The sequence below is a fragment of the Saimiri boliviensis genome, chromosome 4 (genome assembly GCF_048565385.1).
Source record: "Saimiri boliviensis isolate mSaiBol1 chromosome 4, mSaiBol1.pri, whole genome shotgun sequence".
NCBI lineage: Eukaryota > Metazoa > Chordata > Mammalia > Primates > Cebidae > Saimiri > Saimiri boliviensis.
The window spans coordinates 50,520,524-50,539,252 of NC_133452.1; the positions used below are offsets into that span (position 1 = coordinate 50,520,524).

At 39.4% G+C, this 18,729-nt stretch overlaps 1 protein-coding gene across 5 annotated transcripts in view; it reads left to right on the top strand.

Moving 5' to 3' along the window:
* The window catches only part of FAM184A (family with sequence similarity 184 member A), a 121,790-nt gene that overhangs the window by 32,847 nt on the left and 70,214 nt on the right, over positions 1-18,729 (top strand). For all 5 annotated transcript variants that reach the window (XM_003938614.3, XM_010349300.3, XM_074397562.1 and 2 more), the window contains exon 2: positions 17,717-18,571. In XM_003938614.3, coding sequence (XP_003938663.1) covers positions 17,717-18,571 — 855 coding nt within the window. The remainder of the gene's footprint in view (positions 1-17,716; positions 18,572-18,729) is intronic.

Below are 18,729 nucleotides of genomic sequence, written 5' to 3' on the forward strand. Positions count from 1 at the left end.
TCTTAAAAATAGATTCGACAGTCTTGTGGATGCTATGATATACCCTGTAATGGTTATAGTGGTAATTCCTCCTAAGATCTGTTCTATATTCCTATTCCTGGCCATTCGGAGGCATAGTGTTGGGGTATGTATTAGCAAGTCTGTGGTATGATATGGCCTCTAGCAAATACTAAGGAAATACTAGTCATAATTTACTTTACTGATACACAGCACAAATAATTTGTACTTTTGATGTACTGCCTCTTGAAGGGAGAGGCAGGACAGTCATAGAGAAGAATCAGCTCCCTACCAGGGCCTCCTGAAAAAAAAGATACCAGTCACCTGCACAAATATTAGACTGGCTTAATCCTTCCTCTTCCTGGCAGGACACTTTTTACTCCTTCCTGTTTTGACAGCATAGGATCCTTGGAACATTATTATTATTCTCTTTTGCTTCTTGCACATAGAACATTCTTAGGCACGAGTAAAAATTCACTAATACTGCCCAGTACACATTTACCCATGTGATATCTTATAGACAATTATTACAAAGATGTCAAATACAAGATAAAAAATATAAACATATATTTTATGTTGGGGGGTGAAATGTGTTGCCTAAATAAGTTCCATAATAGCAGTATGTTCAAAATATAGGAACCCACATATCATGAGTCTCAGAGTTTAAAAGTTGCTTGGAAAAGGGCTGATGTCATAGATTTTAAAACTATTTTTACTTGGTCTTACAGATTCAGTTTTGACATTACTTATCAGTGTAATTATACATTGTGCATCTCTCTGAATTTCCTTTGAGAAGAGAAATAGAAATGGAAAACAGTAATAACACTGACAGGAAATTGCATGAGCATAGTAAAAATTATGGCATATTTTTGGGTAATTTTTTTATTTGGTAGGTATAATAATCACTACAAAGTTGGTCATTTGAATATCAACTTGGTATAGTTAACTTTCTAAAGTATATCTTTACAGACCAAGGCAGGTGGATCACCTGAGGTTAGGAATTCAAGATCAGCCTGGGCAACATGGTGAAACCCTGTCTCTACCAAAAATGTAAACATTAGCCAGGCGTGGTGGCATCTGCCTGTAGTCCCAGCTACTTGGGAGGCTCAGTCAGGAGAATCACTTTAACCTGGCAGAGGTTGCAACGAGTCAAGATCACACTACTGCACTCTAGCCTGGGCAACAGAGCAAGACTCTGTCTCAAAAAAAAAAAAAAAAAAAAAAAGGTATACATTTTCTGTCATGAGCACAACTTTTATCTTACCAGATTTCAAATTGGTATGATTTTTAATTTTTCTTTGTATGTCATTCCCTATATCCATCCTCTTACTAGGTTCTGTTACAAGGTGAGACATGACAAAAAGATAACAGTAAAGGATGACTTTTTTTTTATTACTTTTGTTTTAAATATATTTCCTAAATTTTCTACAATGAATAGTGATTACTTTAGTATTCAGCAAATGTATAGTACATATACTTTTTCCTAAGCATCATTTTCAATAGAGATATGACAAAAGGAGGACATTCCAGGGAGATCACTTGTAATGGCAAAGGTGTAGTGAAAAAGAAACAATTAGTTATTAAATATTTATCAACTACCCTAATCCAGATTTTTGCAATACAAATATTTTTTAAAAAAATAATTGGCTTTGTTGTATTTAAGAAGAAATTTTGCTGAATTGAGCATGAAGATATAGGAAATCTTTGGTATTACAGCTTTGAATATTTGTTGCTCTCATTACTAAATTCATTGTGATGCATTTTTCATCTTCTATGTACGAGGAGGGCAGGCAGTCTGGTCACTTGCCATTTTTGTAGCCTACTCTACATCCCCTCTCCACTGTTTTGTCTCTTTCAATTCCAAAGTGCAGTCACCAAGAAGAAAGATCTGCTGTTAAGTCACTCTTCCAAGGTTGCTTTGTGGGTGATTTTTCTCCAAGGTTCTAATGCCAAAATGGCTTTTTCAGAGGCCTGCATGTGACCTTGAGATGACTCTAAGTGATCGTTATGTCAGCTGCTCATCAGGTAGGTTTAAGAAGGACAATTAGAAAACAAGCATTTAAAAGAAGAGTCTAGATCCTATTAGGATCTCTTTCCTTGATATAAGCAGATGAATAGAATAGCAAAAAAACAGATTTTGAGAAACTGATAGATATAGTGTTTTAACAGGTAGAAGAAAATAGCCTTTCTTTTCTCATTTATTTTTGTAAATACAGCAGAGTTTTCCCAGCCTCCTTATATCTTTGATATGACCATAGAGCTGTGGACTAGATGAGTAGATGAGGGAGGGAATGTCATTTTTGGTTTCACTTCCCTTCTGCCTAAGACTATCAGCAATACTTGAATGGATGGAGGGGCAAGAACTGGTTGGAGAATCTATATGAAATGCTTTGAGAACAAGCATAGGTTTTATGTTACAGCATTCCAAATTAGAAGAGATCACTAAAATTGTGGTCCTTGCTCTTTTCTATCTTAACATACTTGATGCATGTTTACCTATGTTAATGTACCTTAATGTAGAGAGCCAGGTACAAACCAACTTCATACATTTAAAGCACTGTAATTCCTAATCACCACACACATTAATGGTATCCGTAGCTGTTACTCTCTAGAGACTCCAACATAGGTGACATAAACTAAGATTTATACCTAATTCCCAGTGTATTTGTAACTGGGTGACAGGAGCAGGGCTGTGGGGGTGTCCCAAAGACGCTTACTGTTCCCCTATCAGATGTGTTTTCTTTCCCAGGTCCTTGGGCCTCACTCACCCAAGAATAGGGAGAGGGCCCAGGTGGCACAATAAGCTCATTTAAGTAAGTATCGGCCCCAGAGAGTTTTGCAGAAAGTGATTTATTAGGGGCGCGCGCACAGACACTCACACACACACACACACACACACACACACACACACACACACAGAGAGAGAGAGAGAGAGAGAGAGAGAGAATGAGAGAGAGAGAGAGAGATCCCACGCTGTTGTGGGAGGGGATCCAGAGATGGTGTCCGTATAGGTAAGGGAGTAGGGGGGATTTTAACCCCAGTTACTCCTGCCCCATTTAAGTTCTCGTACAGTGAGAGGAGCTTTTTCAGACTTTCTCTGGAGTGACTGATCTTCGACTTTGATATTGGATTGGTTGCCTGGCCTGCAATCAAAGCCTCCTTTCTTGGAGCTTTCTAAACAAAGGAAGCTTACCTGGGCTTTCTACCTAGCCCACACATGGGAAGGTTCCAAGGAACATGTCCTGCTTTGGGGAGACATGACTACCCAGCTGCCACTCACAAAGAGAGAACAGAGGGGAAAAAAAGAGGAAAAGGGAAAAAGAAGGTATCTTCCCTTTCTTCCTGTTATCCTGGATGAAGCATCCCCCATTTTCCGGGGTTCCAGGCTAAACCGATCTTACCATGTACCCCCAGTTCTGGGTTCTGAGCTTAACCAGTCTTACCGTATTCTCCCAGTTCTGGGTTCTAGGCTAAACTGGTCTTGCCATGTACCCTCAGTTCTGGGTTCTGGGCTTAACCAGTTTTACTGTGTACCCTTGGTCCCATCTCATCATGATTTTAGCCTGGGACCACCCATCATTTTGTCCTTCTGGATCTCCTTGTGTCTGCGGCCTTGGGCTGGCCTTGTCTCCATGACCTCATAGTAACCCTCACTCAGGGTAGCTTAGTAATAAAATGATCTCTTTTCTTAGAAGTTTCTTTCCCCATTACAGGGTCTGGAGTTCTCTCCCTTAGAATATGACTTTGAAGGTCTGTTGCATGTTGAGAAGGGTATGGAAATAATTAGAGAAATGGGGTCTAGAGGAAGAAGTGGAAGGAATACTCATGGAAAGCCTTCATATGCTTGCAAAAACAGCAGCCCTTGGGTTCAAGAGGGCAAAATTTGTTTACCTTCTGCAACAAAGTGAAACATAAATTAGTAATCACTGAGGACTTGTGGCTTGGGGGTAAGAATTTCTCCACCTCCTAAAGTGGTGCTAACTTAAAAAGCAAGTGGGTGGAGTCCTTAAAAAGGGCCAGAGTGAAGGTGTATGCAGGTAGACAAGCAGCTTTTAAATGCCATTTGAAAACATCCCTGGGACATAACAAGGACAAAAAGCACATGGTGAGTTGTAAAAAGCTAGCAGAGCCAGAGTTCCAATTTAAATTTGTCCCAGAAAAGAGCCAATTTTAGTTGAAAAAATAGAGGAAGCCCCAGACATTACATGGTTTGCACTTTAACCCCACCATTTGTGCAAGGCTCTGTCAAGGAGGGCTATACAATGCCTTCGATCTGCTCTGTACAGACCCTGAATTCCCTCCCCCACCTGCAAGCCACCTGTCAAGGTGTGCTGAGAAATCAGCTGGGTGGAGCAGAGTGATTCTGGCCAAGAAGAATTGCTCTGGGGAATTTGTTAGTAAGCAGGAGAGAGAGGAAAAGCCACACATGGGGGTCAGATGCCTCCAGCTAAAGAAGGTGAGGCATAGAAATCTCTTACCACTAGGAAGTTAATTCGAGTCACAGCGTGGAACATATTAGGTGTGGAAGAGATGTGAGTTACCCTGAGTTATGGGTGCCAAATTCGTATGGGTCCACAGCAACTTCACTCTTTGCCTCCTCAGGAGAAAGAATTCAACCGAGGGGCATACAGAAGAAAGAGACTGAGACAAGTTCCAGAGCAGGAATGGAAGTTTATTTAAAAGGCCTTAGAACAGGAGAAAAGAAGATGTGCTTGGAAGAGACCCAAGCAGGCATGTGAAAGTTAAAGAGAGAAGGTCAAGTCCCCATTTAACCATGAGCCCTCTCCTACCCCCAGTCTTCCCTAACTATGATCCCTGTAACACTCTGTGTATTCTTTCCTCCCTCTCCTCAACCCATGGCAACTACTAATCTATTTACTGTCCTGATAGTTCTGCCTTTTCTAGACTGTCATGTAATTGGAATCATACAATATGTAGCTTTTTCAAATTGGCTTCTTTTACGTAACAATATGCATTTAAGATTTCTTCATGTTTTCCCATGGCGTGATAGCTCATTCCTTTTTAGCTCTGAATAATATTCCATTGTCTGGATTAGTTTATCTGTTCACCTACTGAAGGACACCTTGGTTTTGAGATTTGGCACTTTCGAATAAAGCTACTATAAACATCTGTGTGCCATTTTTTTGTGTGGATATGCATTTTTAACTCATTTGAGTAAATACCAATTGCTGGGTTGTATGATAAGAATGTGTTTAGGTTTATAAGAAACTGCTCAACTGTCTTCCAAAATGTCTGCAATATTCTCACCAGCAATAAGTGAGAGTTCTTGCTGCTCCATATTCTTGTTGGAAATAAGAGCTTGGAGTCGCAAAGGAAATGAGCATTCAGACAAAAGATTTCTCAGCGAGGCAAATTTACCTCTGCAGAAGGGTGCTGCTCTCACTTCTGGCTGCTTCAAGAGCACACTGAACAAAGGAGGGAGGGGTTTTTTTTATCCCTAACAGAGTTAGTTCCTGATTCTGTGTCCTGTCCCCATTGGCTGGAGTCGGATCGCACAATCTAAGCTAATCCAGTTGGCTACTGTTTAAAATTGAATATGGCTAATTAGGTGGGAAAGGAGAGGATGTCCATTACGGTACAAGGCATGTCAGGGTGCAGCAAAGGTGGGAAGGGTAGCTTCGGTGGGAGGAGCAGTTTACAGAATGGGTAGCTTAGGAGAATGGACAAGGAAGTTGATCTCGAGAATAAAGAACAAGAAAGTTGAAAGTTAAACCTTTGAAGAGAAACTTACTATATCTGACAATTTCCCCTTCTTGATTTTTATAATTTTTCCTCTTCAAACCTTTTTAACATGTCTTGACTCTGTTGTTCAGCTTGGTTTTCTAAAAGTAGGAGCTTACCTGAATAAGGTGGGGGAAAATTGAGGAAGGTGTTGGTGAGAGCTGTCTCAATAAGCTTTTGTATCAATCCTTGGACAATAGGGTATGATACAGCATCCTACAAGAATAAGCATACTTATTACTATTGCAAGGGAAGTGAAGGTTGAGGACATAAATCCTTTCCATTCGCCAAACCATTTCTTCATTAGATTAGTGAGGGAAACATTTATTCCTGAACTTTTAGCTATCTCATTGGGTAAAGCAGTAGTGTTGTACTTTTATACCTAATAATACTGCTCCTGAAGGAACCATAACTAAGACCTTGTAGTGCCTTTGTTATGGTTCCTTCAGGAGCAGTATTATTAGGTATAAAAGTACAGCATTGGGTTCTAATCATGACATAAACTCCACCCTTCTCTGCTAGTATGGTGTCTAATGCTATTCTGTTTTCCCAGGCCATTTGACTGGTGGATCCCAATTGTTCAGCTCTCCTTTTAGTAGCATTGCTAGTATAATTAAAAAATTGTTGCTAGTTATAATAGATGTAATTCATCTAATTACATTTTTATTTATAGCTGACCACCAGAACAATATGGACTTGAACCCTGCAGCTATCTGAGTTTGGGCCTTAAATTCATCTGGCACTCCTTTTGGGACTCCAGTGGCATCTATATAAATATGAGGGTCAAAGGACCTATGAAGAGCATCTCTTGTTTTATGATGCTTTAAATCTCTTCTGGTTGATGAAATGCCAGAGTGAAAGGGATGGCCAATTGAATTAGAGCACAAGTGCCACCCTGGTTACTTGGCAGAGTGTCCAGTAATAGTCCACCGCACTACCACCATACATCTGCCCGGAGATGGATCAGGGCAGACTGATTGGGCAGCTCTCAGAATGGCCTAAGCATTTCTCACAGCACCCCTTTAGGTCTCTAAGAAATGCTAAGTTTTCCCCTTGTGGTAAGAGACACGAGATAAAATTGGCATCAGGAGATGGAAGCCTGGTGGCCCTTGTGGGCTGGCCCACAGGGTTCTGGACTTCAGGGACTAGCAGAGAGAGAGAGAGCACAGCATAATTCATTACCCCAGTCTGTCGGGTGTTGGAAGAGAACTACCATACAGTTCATACATGGTTGGCTGGAGGACCATCCGAATGGAAAGGGGACAATCTGGGCCTGTGGCCTGCTATGCATACAAGCATAACAATCACTTTTGTTTAGAGTGCAGATGGAATGTTTAATCCATTCCAATCAGGCGTTTGCATCTTTGTACCCCATCTCTAGAGCTATAGTCTACTTTAAATCTTTTACCTCTACAACCGTTACCTTAGTTGGGTCATTAGAGAGATGGAAGGAGAACGCTGGGCCCAGTATGTTTGGGGAGAGTGTTGGGTCCCATATGTTCTTCAGTCACTGGGTCTGGATTTCTTTATTGTTTCTAGCTGATAGTCTAGCCAACCTCAGAGAGAAGATTCCTATGGGATCCCCTCCTATAACATCTGCTCCTAACCCGTGCCATTTAATATGGAGGTTTCTCGGGCCATTGTTTAGGGATTATCTATAATTAATAATAGGGGGTTACACTGCAATGCCTTACAATTTGGTGGGGTGGGACCACAAATAAGTTGGAGTTTCTGTTTTAATCCTCACAACTAATTTGAAGAAGGGGGCCTGCTATCCACCCTCCATATTGGGTGGTCCACCAAACATCCATCCAGTCACCACAGGGACTTTTTAAGTCTCCATGCTTATACTTGGTTGACTCAGTATGGTATGGACATAGATATTTATTACATTTGATAGCTACCTTTGAGCTCATTCATCTCCACATGAGATGACTGAACAAGCTTCAAACTGAAGGGTTAAGGGATGGTTAGTTTGAATCACGATGATGAGGTGATCTTCCGTTGGAAAGAAGAGGGAAAATAAACAAGTGATTATGAAGCCCTCTTTAGAGTTAATATGGTGGGGGTGGACCCTGGGGTGACAGCCCATTTTTCTCTGGCTGTAGAAGTCACTACTTTTATCTGCCTGTGGTGTGTCCGTCCCCTTTTGGCATGTGGACAGCAGTCTTTATAGTCAGAAGCACTAGATAGCGTCCTTCCCAAGCTGGTTCGAGTTTCCTTCTTTCCAGCTTTTGATGAGAACATGATCCCCAGGTTGATGCTGGTACACTGAGAACTCCAGGAGTGGCATCTCTGCTAAAAGGCCTTTAGTTCTGAGGGAAGAGAAGGTGAAAGACCAAGTACATAGTTTTTGAGAAACTGATCCTTTGTTTCAAAGGTAGGAATGTCAGCAGTGGAGTGCAACTCATATAGCATTTCATAAGGGGATAGGCCAACATCTTTCCAAGGGGCAGTTTGGATTCTTAATAAGGCAGTAGGAAGGCATCTAGTCCATGGTAATTGAGTGTCTAAAACTAATTTGGTGGGTGGTGTTTTAGAGTTTGGTTCATTCTTTCCACTCTTCCTAATGAAAGTAGGCGTCAGGGGGTATAGTATTCCCATTTTATCTCTAATACTTGGTCTAGCCTTTTAATGACAAGTGCAATAAAATGGATCCTATTGTCTGAATCAATGTCTTCTATCAGTCTATAATAATCTTTTAAAAAATGTTTGTTATAAATTTATTATACCCAAACCTGGGTATAATATTTTCTATTAATACTTTAGGTAGATTATTAGCAGTTGCACTTGAAAAAGGAATAGCCTCCACCCAGTGAGTAAGGTGATCTACTATCACCAGTGGGTACCTTAGGTGGCCTATTGGAGGCATTTCAGTGTAGTCAATTTGGACATTTTGGAACGGCTATGATCCTGGGCTTCTTCCCCCAAGAGATGGTGTTCTTAAGGTTTGCTTATTAGTTTTCTTACATAGTAGACAACTACCTGTAACTCATTTTGCCAGAGTATAAATTCCTGTACATCCATAGACTCTGAGAACTGTATCAGACTTAGCTGAGGTCCCTGATGAATTCCCTAATGTAGTTGAGATTGGGGACAACAGGGTGGGTAGTCTGAACTGTTTGGTTAATAGCTCAAGGTTCTTGCACTAGCTGGTATGTCCTGTCTGACTTCCTTACAGGCAATAGTGGGATGTCATAAGGTGACATACAGGGTTCAAGGAGCATCATGGACCAGGCTTTAATGCTAGAGTTTAAACCTTCTCTGACTTTTAAGGGAAGAGAGTATTGTTCCTTTTTCACTATTTCTCCAGGGATTTTCAATTTAATGAATTGATTCCCTTCCTTTGACCGAATGTCAAGATGGATATAATTTTCCTCTGAGGTAGTCAGTAGGTTTAGGGAGGTAAGGAATTGTCCTTGATTAACAGACAGGCCCATGCCTAACGTTAACATTAAATCCCTTCCTAATAAATTAGTTCCTGCTTCAGGAATTAGCAAGAACTTTAGAGTAACTGACCTCTTTTGATATTTGACTTGGGTTTCCTCTAGAATTTTTGCTTCAAATCCTTCCCCTCTAACTCCTGAGACTGTAAGATCCTTTGCTAAACAGGCTAACCCTGATGGGAGAAAGCATAGGGAAGAGCGAGCTGCTCCTGAGTCAACTAAGAAAGTGACTATTTTTTTTTTATCTGGGTCCCGCCATTAAATTTATCAAGAGCTCTTGGTGGGACTCGAGATGGAAGATGTAAAGCTCCTGACCCTCCTATTCTTCGAATGTCATGAATGGAAGAATTTCTTTCTCCCCCAACTAGGGGCATTCCCTCTTAAAATGTCCTGGTTTTCCACTCTTAAAACATCTATTCTGTCTTCCCTCCCTTCCTGTTTGAGGTTCCCTGGTCTCACCTCCCTATGTCCCTTATATGGCCTGGAATGTGGGAATTTAAATTCTTTATAAATTTTGGTGTGAGGTCCTGGGTAATGGGGAGTTGTATCAGTGGGCCTTGTCCTTTGGGGTACTCTGTTGGAAGATGGATAATATCATTTTTGCTTTTTGTTTCTGCCTTTCTTCATCTCTTTTCATATATACTTTTTGAGCTTTCCTCAAAAGCTCTTCTATGGTTCGATCTTTCCACTTTTCTGTCTTTTGTAATTTCTTGACAATATCTGGCCAACTGTAACAAAATGTAGCTTTAGCATTCCTTGCCAAAGAAGGTCTTCTAAATTTAGGCCTGCATACTTCCTTATTTGCTTTTTCAGCTCTCTGAGAATTTGATAGGCCCTTCATCCTTTCGTGGTTGTATATTGAATGCTCGGGAAATGTTTTGGGTTCAGGGTTACTGACTCGTGAATTCCTTTAATTACCATTTCCCTGAGATCTCTCATATTGTCTCAGTAAGCAGCATGGTTATTGTTGTATTGAGGGTCTTGGCTGGAAATTTTTGGTCTGCTGCAGAAACATTTTGGCCAGGAGGATGTTCACATTCCCAGACTACCATAGGCAATGTACTAAAATATTTAGCGGTGGATCCTGATAGCTGCAACTTATTTTCAAATGATTCAGAAAAAAAAGGAAATTTATGCATATGTATGCACAAATGCTTGGTGGTAAAAGAGTTTGGTGTTTTTATTTTTCTTTCTAACATTAATTTTTCACTAAATGATGTTCTATGAATTTTGCTTCTTGCTTTTTTCTCTAGGATGCATGTTTGTTTATGATCTCCTCATTTTAACCTTTTTTCTTTCTTAGCATGAGGTACTTGGTACGATTTCTTGAATTTAATTCTATAATCTTTTCTTTTTTGAGACAGAGTCTTACTGTCACCCAGGCTGGAGTATAGTGGCATGATCTTGGCTCTCTGTAGCCTCTGCCTCCCAGGTCAAGCAGTTCTGCCTCAGCCTCCTGAGTAGCTGGGATTATAGACATGTGCTGCCATGCCTGGCAAATATTTGTATTTTTAGTAGAGACGGGATTTTGCTGTGTTGGCCAGGCTGGACTTGAACTCCTGACCTCCGGCAGTCTGCCCACCTCGGCTTCCCAAAGTGCTGGGATTACAGGAATGAGCCACCACGTCTGGCCTGTTTTATTTCATTACACACACACACACATATATATAACATATATATATTTATATAAATATATATGTACACATACATACACACATATATACACACACACACATATGTATACATACACACACACACACACACACACACACACACACCTTTTCGTCCTGTAAAATTGGATCTTATTGTATGTAACATTGTATATTTGCCTTATATGACTTTTTCTGTATTGTGAAATATTTTTCTAAATGAAATGTGTTTTTGATGGTTTCATGGTATGTACATGGTTTGATGGTTTCATGGTATGATAGTACAAATATACTATCATTTATTCAATGATCTTTTACCTTAGCAGTGTTAAGCCTGTTGGTGTAATATGCAACAATTAAGGTCCAGTTAAAATATTTTACATTAATAAGCTAATGTAACAAATATCACTTTAGTGAATGTACGTTATTATAAATGTGCTTTATTACCCTTTCAGTTAATTTACCTTATGATTAATGAGTTAGATTTTAGTGGGAACATATTTATATATTGCAAAGATGTTATTCAGCTTGCACTGCCATAATGTAACACCCTAGAATGAGTGGCCTAAACAGTAAGAATTTATTTCTTGCAGTCTGGAAGCTAGGAAGTCCAAGATCAAGGCACCAGCCAATTCAGTTCCGTAGTGAATCCTCTCTTCCTGGCTTGCAGGTGGCCACTTTGTTGATGTGTCCTCACACAGCAGAGAGAGAGCGGAAGCAGGCTCTCTTGTGTCTCTTCACATAATAGTCCCAGTCCCAGAGTGAGGACTCCACTATGATGGTCTCATCTAAACCTAATTACCTCCCAAAAGCCATCTCCAAATATCATCATATTGGGGGTTAGGGCTTCAACATAAGAAGTATTGAGGAAGAGAATTTGATCTAGAGCAGGCATAAATGAGGACTATTTCAGAAACTGCTTATTTTACCTAAGTATCATTTTAAACCTAGGTTCTATAATTGTTCTCATTTTACCTGTGGGAAAGATTATCTGAAAGTCTTCATAGGAAAAGCAAAAATTACTATCGCTTATTCATTATGAAATATGTAGTTAAATTATGCATTATTGGCATAAAATGGAACTATGAAATTGCTGAAATGATTCATATACTATTCCATTCCATAAATGTTTATAGTTCCATAAAAACTGCAAATGTCTCCTAATGTCTTTTAAAGTACTTTATGAAAAGAGACTTTAAGAGACTTTTCTTTTTCTGTTTAGAAAACAATAGCCAATTTTATGGTGATTATGATTATTAACTAAAGTTCCTTTTAAAGTTCCTCACCTTAGTAAATAATATAACTGATAAGGAAGTCTTACCATGTTTTAGTGCCTTACATATATTTTTTTTAATAGTTACATAACATCAGTTTTTAAAATTTCAGTGATAGATTGATCTTATAATAATGGTGCTAGTTAGATAATAAGATCTTTATTTAATATTTAAGAAACTCAAACTTGAAGAAATTAAGTGATTTTACCTAGGATTAAACATTCAATTTGGGACAGTCCTTTTACTTTGTTATATATTCTGTGTGTTCAAAGAGCAAAGGGGATTTTTATGTTACCTTGATCTGAAAAATAGTGATCAAAGAAAGATTCAAATAAATAGTTACCTTTTAATTACATAGAAAAATGGACAATTGGAGGATACTATATCCGGTTAAGCTCAACTTGAAAATTCCTATGTAGAATTCTTACTCAAAAATAATATAATTTGGCCAGGCGCAGTTGCTCATGCCTGTAATCCCAGCACTTGGGGAGGCTGAGGTAGGCGTATCACAAGATCAGGAGTTAGAGACCAGCCTGACCAACATGGTGAAATGCCATCTCTACTAAAAATACAAAAATTAGCTGGACGTGGTGGTACCTACCTGTAATACCAGCTACTCAGGAGGTTAAGGCAGGAGAATCTCTTGAACCCAGGAGGCAGAAGGTTACAGTGAGCCAAGATCACACCCCTGCCCTCCAACCTAGACAACAGAGCAAGACTCCATCTCAAAACAAGAAGAAGAGCAAAAAAAAAATATATATATATAATTTAGTAGTGGTATATTTCAAAATATCACTAATGAAAGCAGTATTAATTTGTAATTTTGTTTGGCTTCATTTTGTTATTTCTTAAGTTTTTAAAAATTTTTTGCTTTCCCTGGAAAGTACTAATATATGGTCAGGATGAATATATATTCTTTTATAAAATATGCCTCCAGAATCACTTAATTGGTTTTCTATGAGTGGTAGTGGAAAGAACTCTGTACTATTTAATAGGGAGCAAACCAAGATAGTGCAAATTTAGATCTTTTACTATTTTTTATTTGTGGCTACCAATTTTGGCTGATAAGATGGCTTGTCTATGTATAGATTAGGACAGGAGTTGATAATAAGATGTTTTCCACAGCTACTCAACTTTGCTGTTATAGTGGGAAAGCAGCTGTAGTCGACACATAAACAAGCGGACATAACTGTGCTCCAATAATACTTTATTAATACAAAGACAAGCAGCAGCCATATTTGGCCTACAGGTTATAGTTTGCTGACCCTGGATTAGAATATCAAGTGAAATAAAGCCTCACTATAATTTTAAACAATTATTTGTCGTATGTTTTGTTTACTTAAGTCCTCTTCTAACTTAATGCTTTAATTCCTACATTTGTCTTTTTAAATTTCACCTTTTTTATTCACCTTTTTCAGTGCTACAGTGCTGTTACTTCTTCAGCTTCTTTTCTAGGCTCTCTAGTATCCTCATATCTTTCCAACTTTACTAAGACTCCTCCAGATTTAATTACATGTTTATGGACATTCAGGAGTGAGTGAGGTAAGGCAATGGAGGTTCTAGATATAAAGGAAAGATAGAAAAGATAGACTCTCATGGATTTGGGTGGTCATGGAATACTCATTAAAGGAGGCAGGACTGGAACTGACTCATCAAAGCTTCGAGGGAAATTAAATATTAGAAAAAAGAGAAGAGTATTTCAATAAATTGTTGACAAGGGGAAACTCGCATGTTTCCTCCTTCCCTTGTTTTATCCCCAAAATAAGAATTCGACCAGGGACCGATTCTTTCCAAGATCATTTTCTGTAGCAGAATGCTAACGATGTGACTTAATTCTCTCTTTGGATTTTACCTCTTTGAATTCTTTTTTCCTTCCTTGTGGCTAAGACTAACCAGCCCTGGAAAGGCCCGAAGCCTGTGGCCTATACCAGCTTCGCTCTAGGCACTCTAGCAAATGGACTTTTCTCTGGCTGGTTGGCTTGTTTTTCCTTAGTGTCCCTATTTGAGGTAGGAAAAAGCAGTGTTTTTCCTACCTTTACACTGGATGTAACACTTAACACCTAACCTCTGGTCACCAAAATGTATGTGAGTTTTCTCCCACCAACAGCTGGTTCTCTAGTGGACACCAAATGAGTATACTGTAATTCAGTTCATTTCTGACACTGTCTGCCTGAAGATAGCATCAGATCCCACAGGTTAAAGGCTCAATTCCACAAGACCCCTCATTCAGATGCTAACCACAAGTTCTTCTGGCAAACTTACACAAACAGGGGTTTCACACTACCCTACCTTGGGTTGGATTAATTTGCTAGAATGGCTCTCAGAAACACGTTTCTCAGGGAAACACATTTACCCCCATTTATTATTAAGGATATTATAAAGGGTATAGAGGAACAGTTAGATGGAAGAGATGCATAGGGCAGGGTCTGTGGGAAGGGATGTGGAGTTTCTTTGCCCTTTCCAGGTGTGGCACCCTCCCAGCACCTCCACGTGTCCAGAGATCTGGAAACTTTCCTGTGGTGTTTTTTTGAAGGCTCTATAATGTAGGCTTGGTTGATCAAATCATTGGTTGTTGGTGATCAACTAAACCCTTAGACTTTATCTCCTCCCTAGAGGTCCCTGTGTAGGGCTGGAAGTTCCAACTCTACAGTCATATGGTGGGTTTTTCCGGCAGCCAGCCCCCATCCTGAGGCTTTCCAAGAGCCCACCAGGAGTCACGTATAGAACAAAAGATGCTCCTGTCACCCAAGAAATTCCAAGGGATTTAGGAGCTCTGCTGTTACAGAACTGATCTGGAGTTTGCTCCCCTGGCACAGTGAAAGCACATATCAAGGTTTTTGCAGACAGGAAGTTGTCTATTGTAGCGTGGGGACCAGCCAGCTAAATTGCTCAAATCTGGCTTCCCTGATGACTTACAGGCAAGGATTTTTAAAGGCAAGGCTAAATTTCAAGAAAGCAGAAGCTATAGGCAAAATTATATATCAATACAAGGAGGTTACACATTGGCTTACGCTTAAAAGGGCAGGACATTTGAAGTCAAGGGCAGTCACAGGTGGTAGGTAGATTCAGAACTCTTCGGATTTGCAGTTGATTAAGGAAGGGAAACTTTGTTTAAAAATTTTATGTTCAGTAGAAAAATGTTAACTTGCTAGAGAGAATGACTTTCTCTAAGCCCCTCAGGAAGAAACTTATTAATAAAACAAAGGGTAATAGCTAAAGTTTAGTCTTCATTTTTCCCCTTATCTGGAGTCTGTATGCCAGCATATCCATTTAGTGGGGTTTCAAGCCTCTAAAAGACAACTCAAGGATGTATGTCAGTATGCAATCTTTAGTTTCTATAGGAAAAGCAAACGTCTCCCGAGCTTTAACTTCCTTGGCTGTTGTTCTTAGGATAGTTACCTTCTTGTTTAACAAGTTACTTAATTACCTCTGGGGCTAGTTAGATGCCTAGAATTTTTCTTAAAGGAACTTTGGGATTTTCTTTTATTTCCATGTTTGGGAGTTTGCAGGTCTCTGAAAGGAGACTCGGGGTCCCTGCTATGTTTCACGATGTCCAGTGATCCTGTTGCACAGGAAATTATAAAAGTCTTAGGAGCTCTTATGTCAGGAATGGAGACCAAATATATATTTCTTATGTAAACCAAAAAGTATATGAGACAGGTCCCAATCAATTTAGAGGTTTGTTTTGCCAAACTTAAGGACCATGGCCCGTGACACAGCCTCAGGGAGTCCTGAGAACATGTGCCCAAGGTGGTTTGGTTACAACTTGGTTTTGTACATACAGGGAAACAGAAGTTACAGGCAAATACGTAATCAATATGTGTAAAGTTCAGTCTGGAAAGTGGGACCTCTCTAGGTGGGTGTAAGGGAGGTTTTAGGTCGTAGGTGGATTGAAAGATTTCCTGATTGGGAATTGATTAAAAGAGGTGAGCCCTGACTAAGGAATTGAATTAAGCATAAAGAAGGACTTGAGTTTAGATAAGAGAGTTGTGGAAGCCAAGGTTCTTGTCATGTAGATGAATAGGGGATAGGAATAGGAAGCCACTCAGCTTTCTTGGCTTATAAGCTACCTTTATGTGTAAACGTGTAAATGAAGGAGTCCTCCTTGGGATCTGTGTTAGTTTATTGGGGACATAATTTGGAATTTAAAATTAGGGTTCTTAAACAGAATGTGAATAAGTACTTCTATTCACATATTTTCCTGTGGACTTTGCAAAAAGGGATAGCCATGGCAAGACAGATGGGTTCCTGCCATCTCTCAATCTTTTTACCTTTGGTATGATGGCAGACCAAGCGAGTATATGGACAAGGCCACTGGATCTGGAAGACAAAGCCCTGTGTGGAGAGAGTGACACCCCTGTAGTGAGGTAGGCTTCTTGTTTCTTGTGCAAGTGCAACTGCAGTCCTAGACAGTAACAGCCTATCTTTAGCAAGTAGGATCTGGAGTTGCTGTGGTATTTGGAGAGCCAGCCAGTCTGCCACAGTTGCCTCAGGCTGCATGATAATATCTCTACAAAAAATGGCTACACTTTTCAGTCATAACTGTAGTTTCTGGTGTGTCATGCTGGAATTCATTTCATTTCTAAAGCCAGAGTAGTATCACATTACAATGAACAAATCTCCAGACACTGATTTTTAGCTTCTGGATTTTTTGATGGTATAATATTTACTTCTTTTCACTTCAGGGGAAAGAAAGTGGGCACATCTCTTAGCCTTAAATAACAGTCATGAATATTTCACCGTGTGACCACAGGGTATGATGGAGGGAATCCGAGGAACAGAGGAAAAGAAGGAGAGTGTTATTGTACAGGGAATATGTTGTCATTTGAAATTAAGGTTGGCACATCTCAGTGAAATCATTAAAACGTAGGAACTAAAATGAAAATAAAGACTCGTGCTTAAAACACTGCCTTAAGGAGTTGGGCTTGCTTAGAGGCAGAGAGAAAATTAGCCAGTGAGTAAAACTACAACATTTGAAATATGAAGAGAAAAAGTACAAATTGGGTTTTATAAAGAGATCACTAGAAACTTAAGGAGAGAAGAGGATCAGCTTTAAAAGCAAACCATAGTGGAATTGGAAACGGAAAGTTTAAAATTTAAAGTACTTGAACAGGCCATTAAAAAGATAAGAGGCTTTTAGGAAAACTTAGGCCTAGGTCTTCTCCTCATGTAAAAAGCCTCTCATACCTCTAGGACACCAATATAGAGCAGAGTCTTACTATGAGACTTATTCTCCTGAACCCCGCTTCACAGTCTCTGGTAAGCTAGATTGGGACATACGGAGAACTCCTTTCTCTTAGGCCAAGTGCCTCCTTTGTCCATTTTCTCTTTGCTGTTTCATTTGTAGAAAAACAGTCTTAATTAGAATCCTTTAAAATTCTAACTGAAAAGTCTTTAAATACAAATCTTAAGATTGTGCTAAGGTAGAAATTTTCTAAGCAAATCAATCTGTGAGTACAGAAATAATTGTATCATTTCAGTATTTAATATTAGCTGTGGCTAATATTATGTGCATAGAAAAATATCAATACAAATGAAAGAATTAAGTTCAAGTTAGAAAATAGTATGGATTCACGGTTCTTCTCCCTTCTTACTCAAAACCATGCAGGTAATATATGCTTTAAACACTAAAAATGATGAGCATGAATCTGCAATGCAAGCCCTCAAAGATGCCCATGAAGAAGAAATTCAACAAATTCTTGCAGAAACAAGAGAAAAAATACTGCAGTATAAAAGCAAAGTAACAGAGGAGATAGACCTTAGAAGAAAGATTCAAGTTTTAGAGGCATCATTAGAAGATCACATAAAAATGAAGCAGCAGGCTTTGACAGAATTTGAAGCTTACAAGCACAGAGTTGAGGACATGCAACTTTGTGCAGAAGCCCAGCATGTCCAACGCATAGTGACCATGTCTAGAGAGGTCGAAGAGATTAGAAGGAAATTTGAAGAAAAATTACGGAGCTTTGGACAACTTCAAGTACAGTTTGAAAAAGACAAACGATTGGCATTGGAAGACTTGCGAACTGCTCACAGACGGGAGATACAAGAGCTTTTGAAGTCACAGCAGGATCACAGTGCCTCAGTAAATAAAGGGCAGGAGAAGACAGAAGAACTACACAGAATGGAGGTGGAGGCCTTGAACAAAACACTTGAGGAGCTAAGACTTGAACAGAAGAAACTAATTGAGGATTATGAAGGCAAGTTGAATAAAGCTCAGTCCTTTTATGAACGTGAGCTTGATACTTTGAAAAGGTCACAGCTTTTTACAGCAGAAAGCCTACAGGCCAGCAAAGAAAAGGAAGCTGACCTTAGAAAAGAATTTCAGGGACAAGAAGCAATTTTACGAAAAACCATAGGAAAATTAAAGACAGAGTTACAAATGGTACAGGATGAAGCTGGAAGTCTTCTTGACAAATGCCAAAAGCTTCAGACGGCACTTGCCACAGCAGAGAACAATGTTCAGGTAAGTAAAGAATATTATATTCACACATGAATTTTTTCTTTCTTTTAAATATATTCATTTTGTAGGCTGGGGAGCAGTCTGGCTCACTTAGAATCAGCTGCCTCACACCACTTAGACTTTTTTTTTTAACCTTTTTCTGCTTTTCCTTTGTGAGAAAA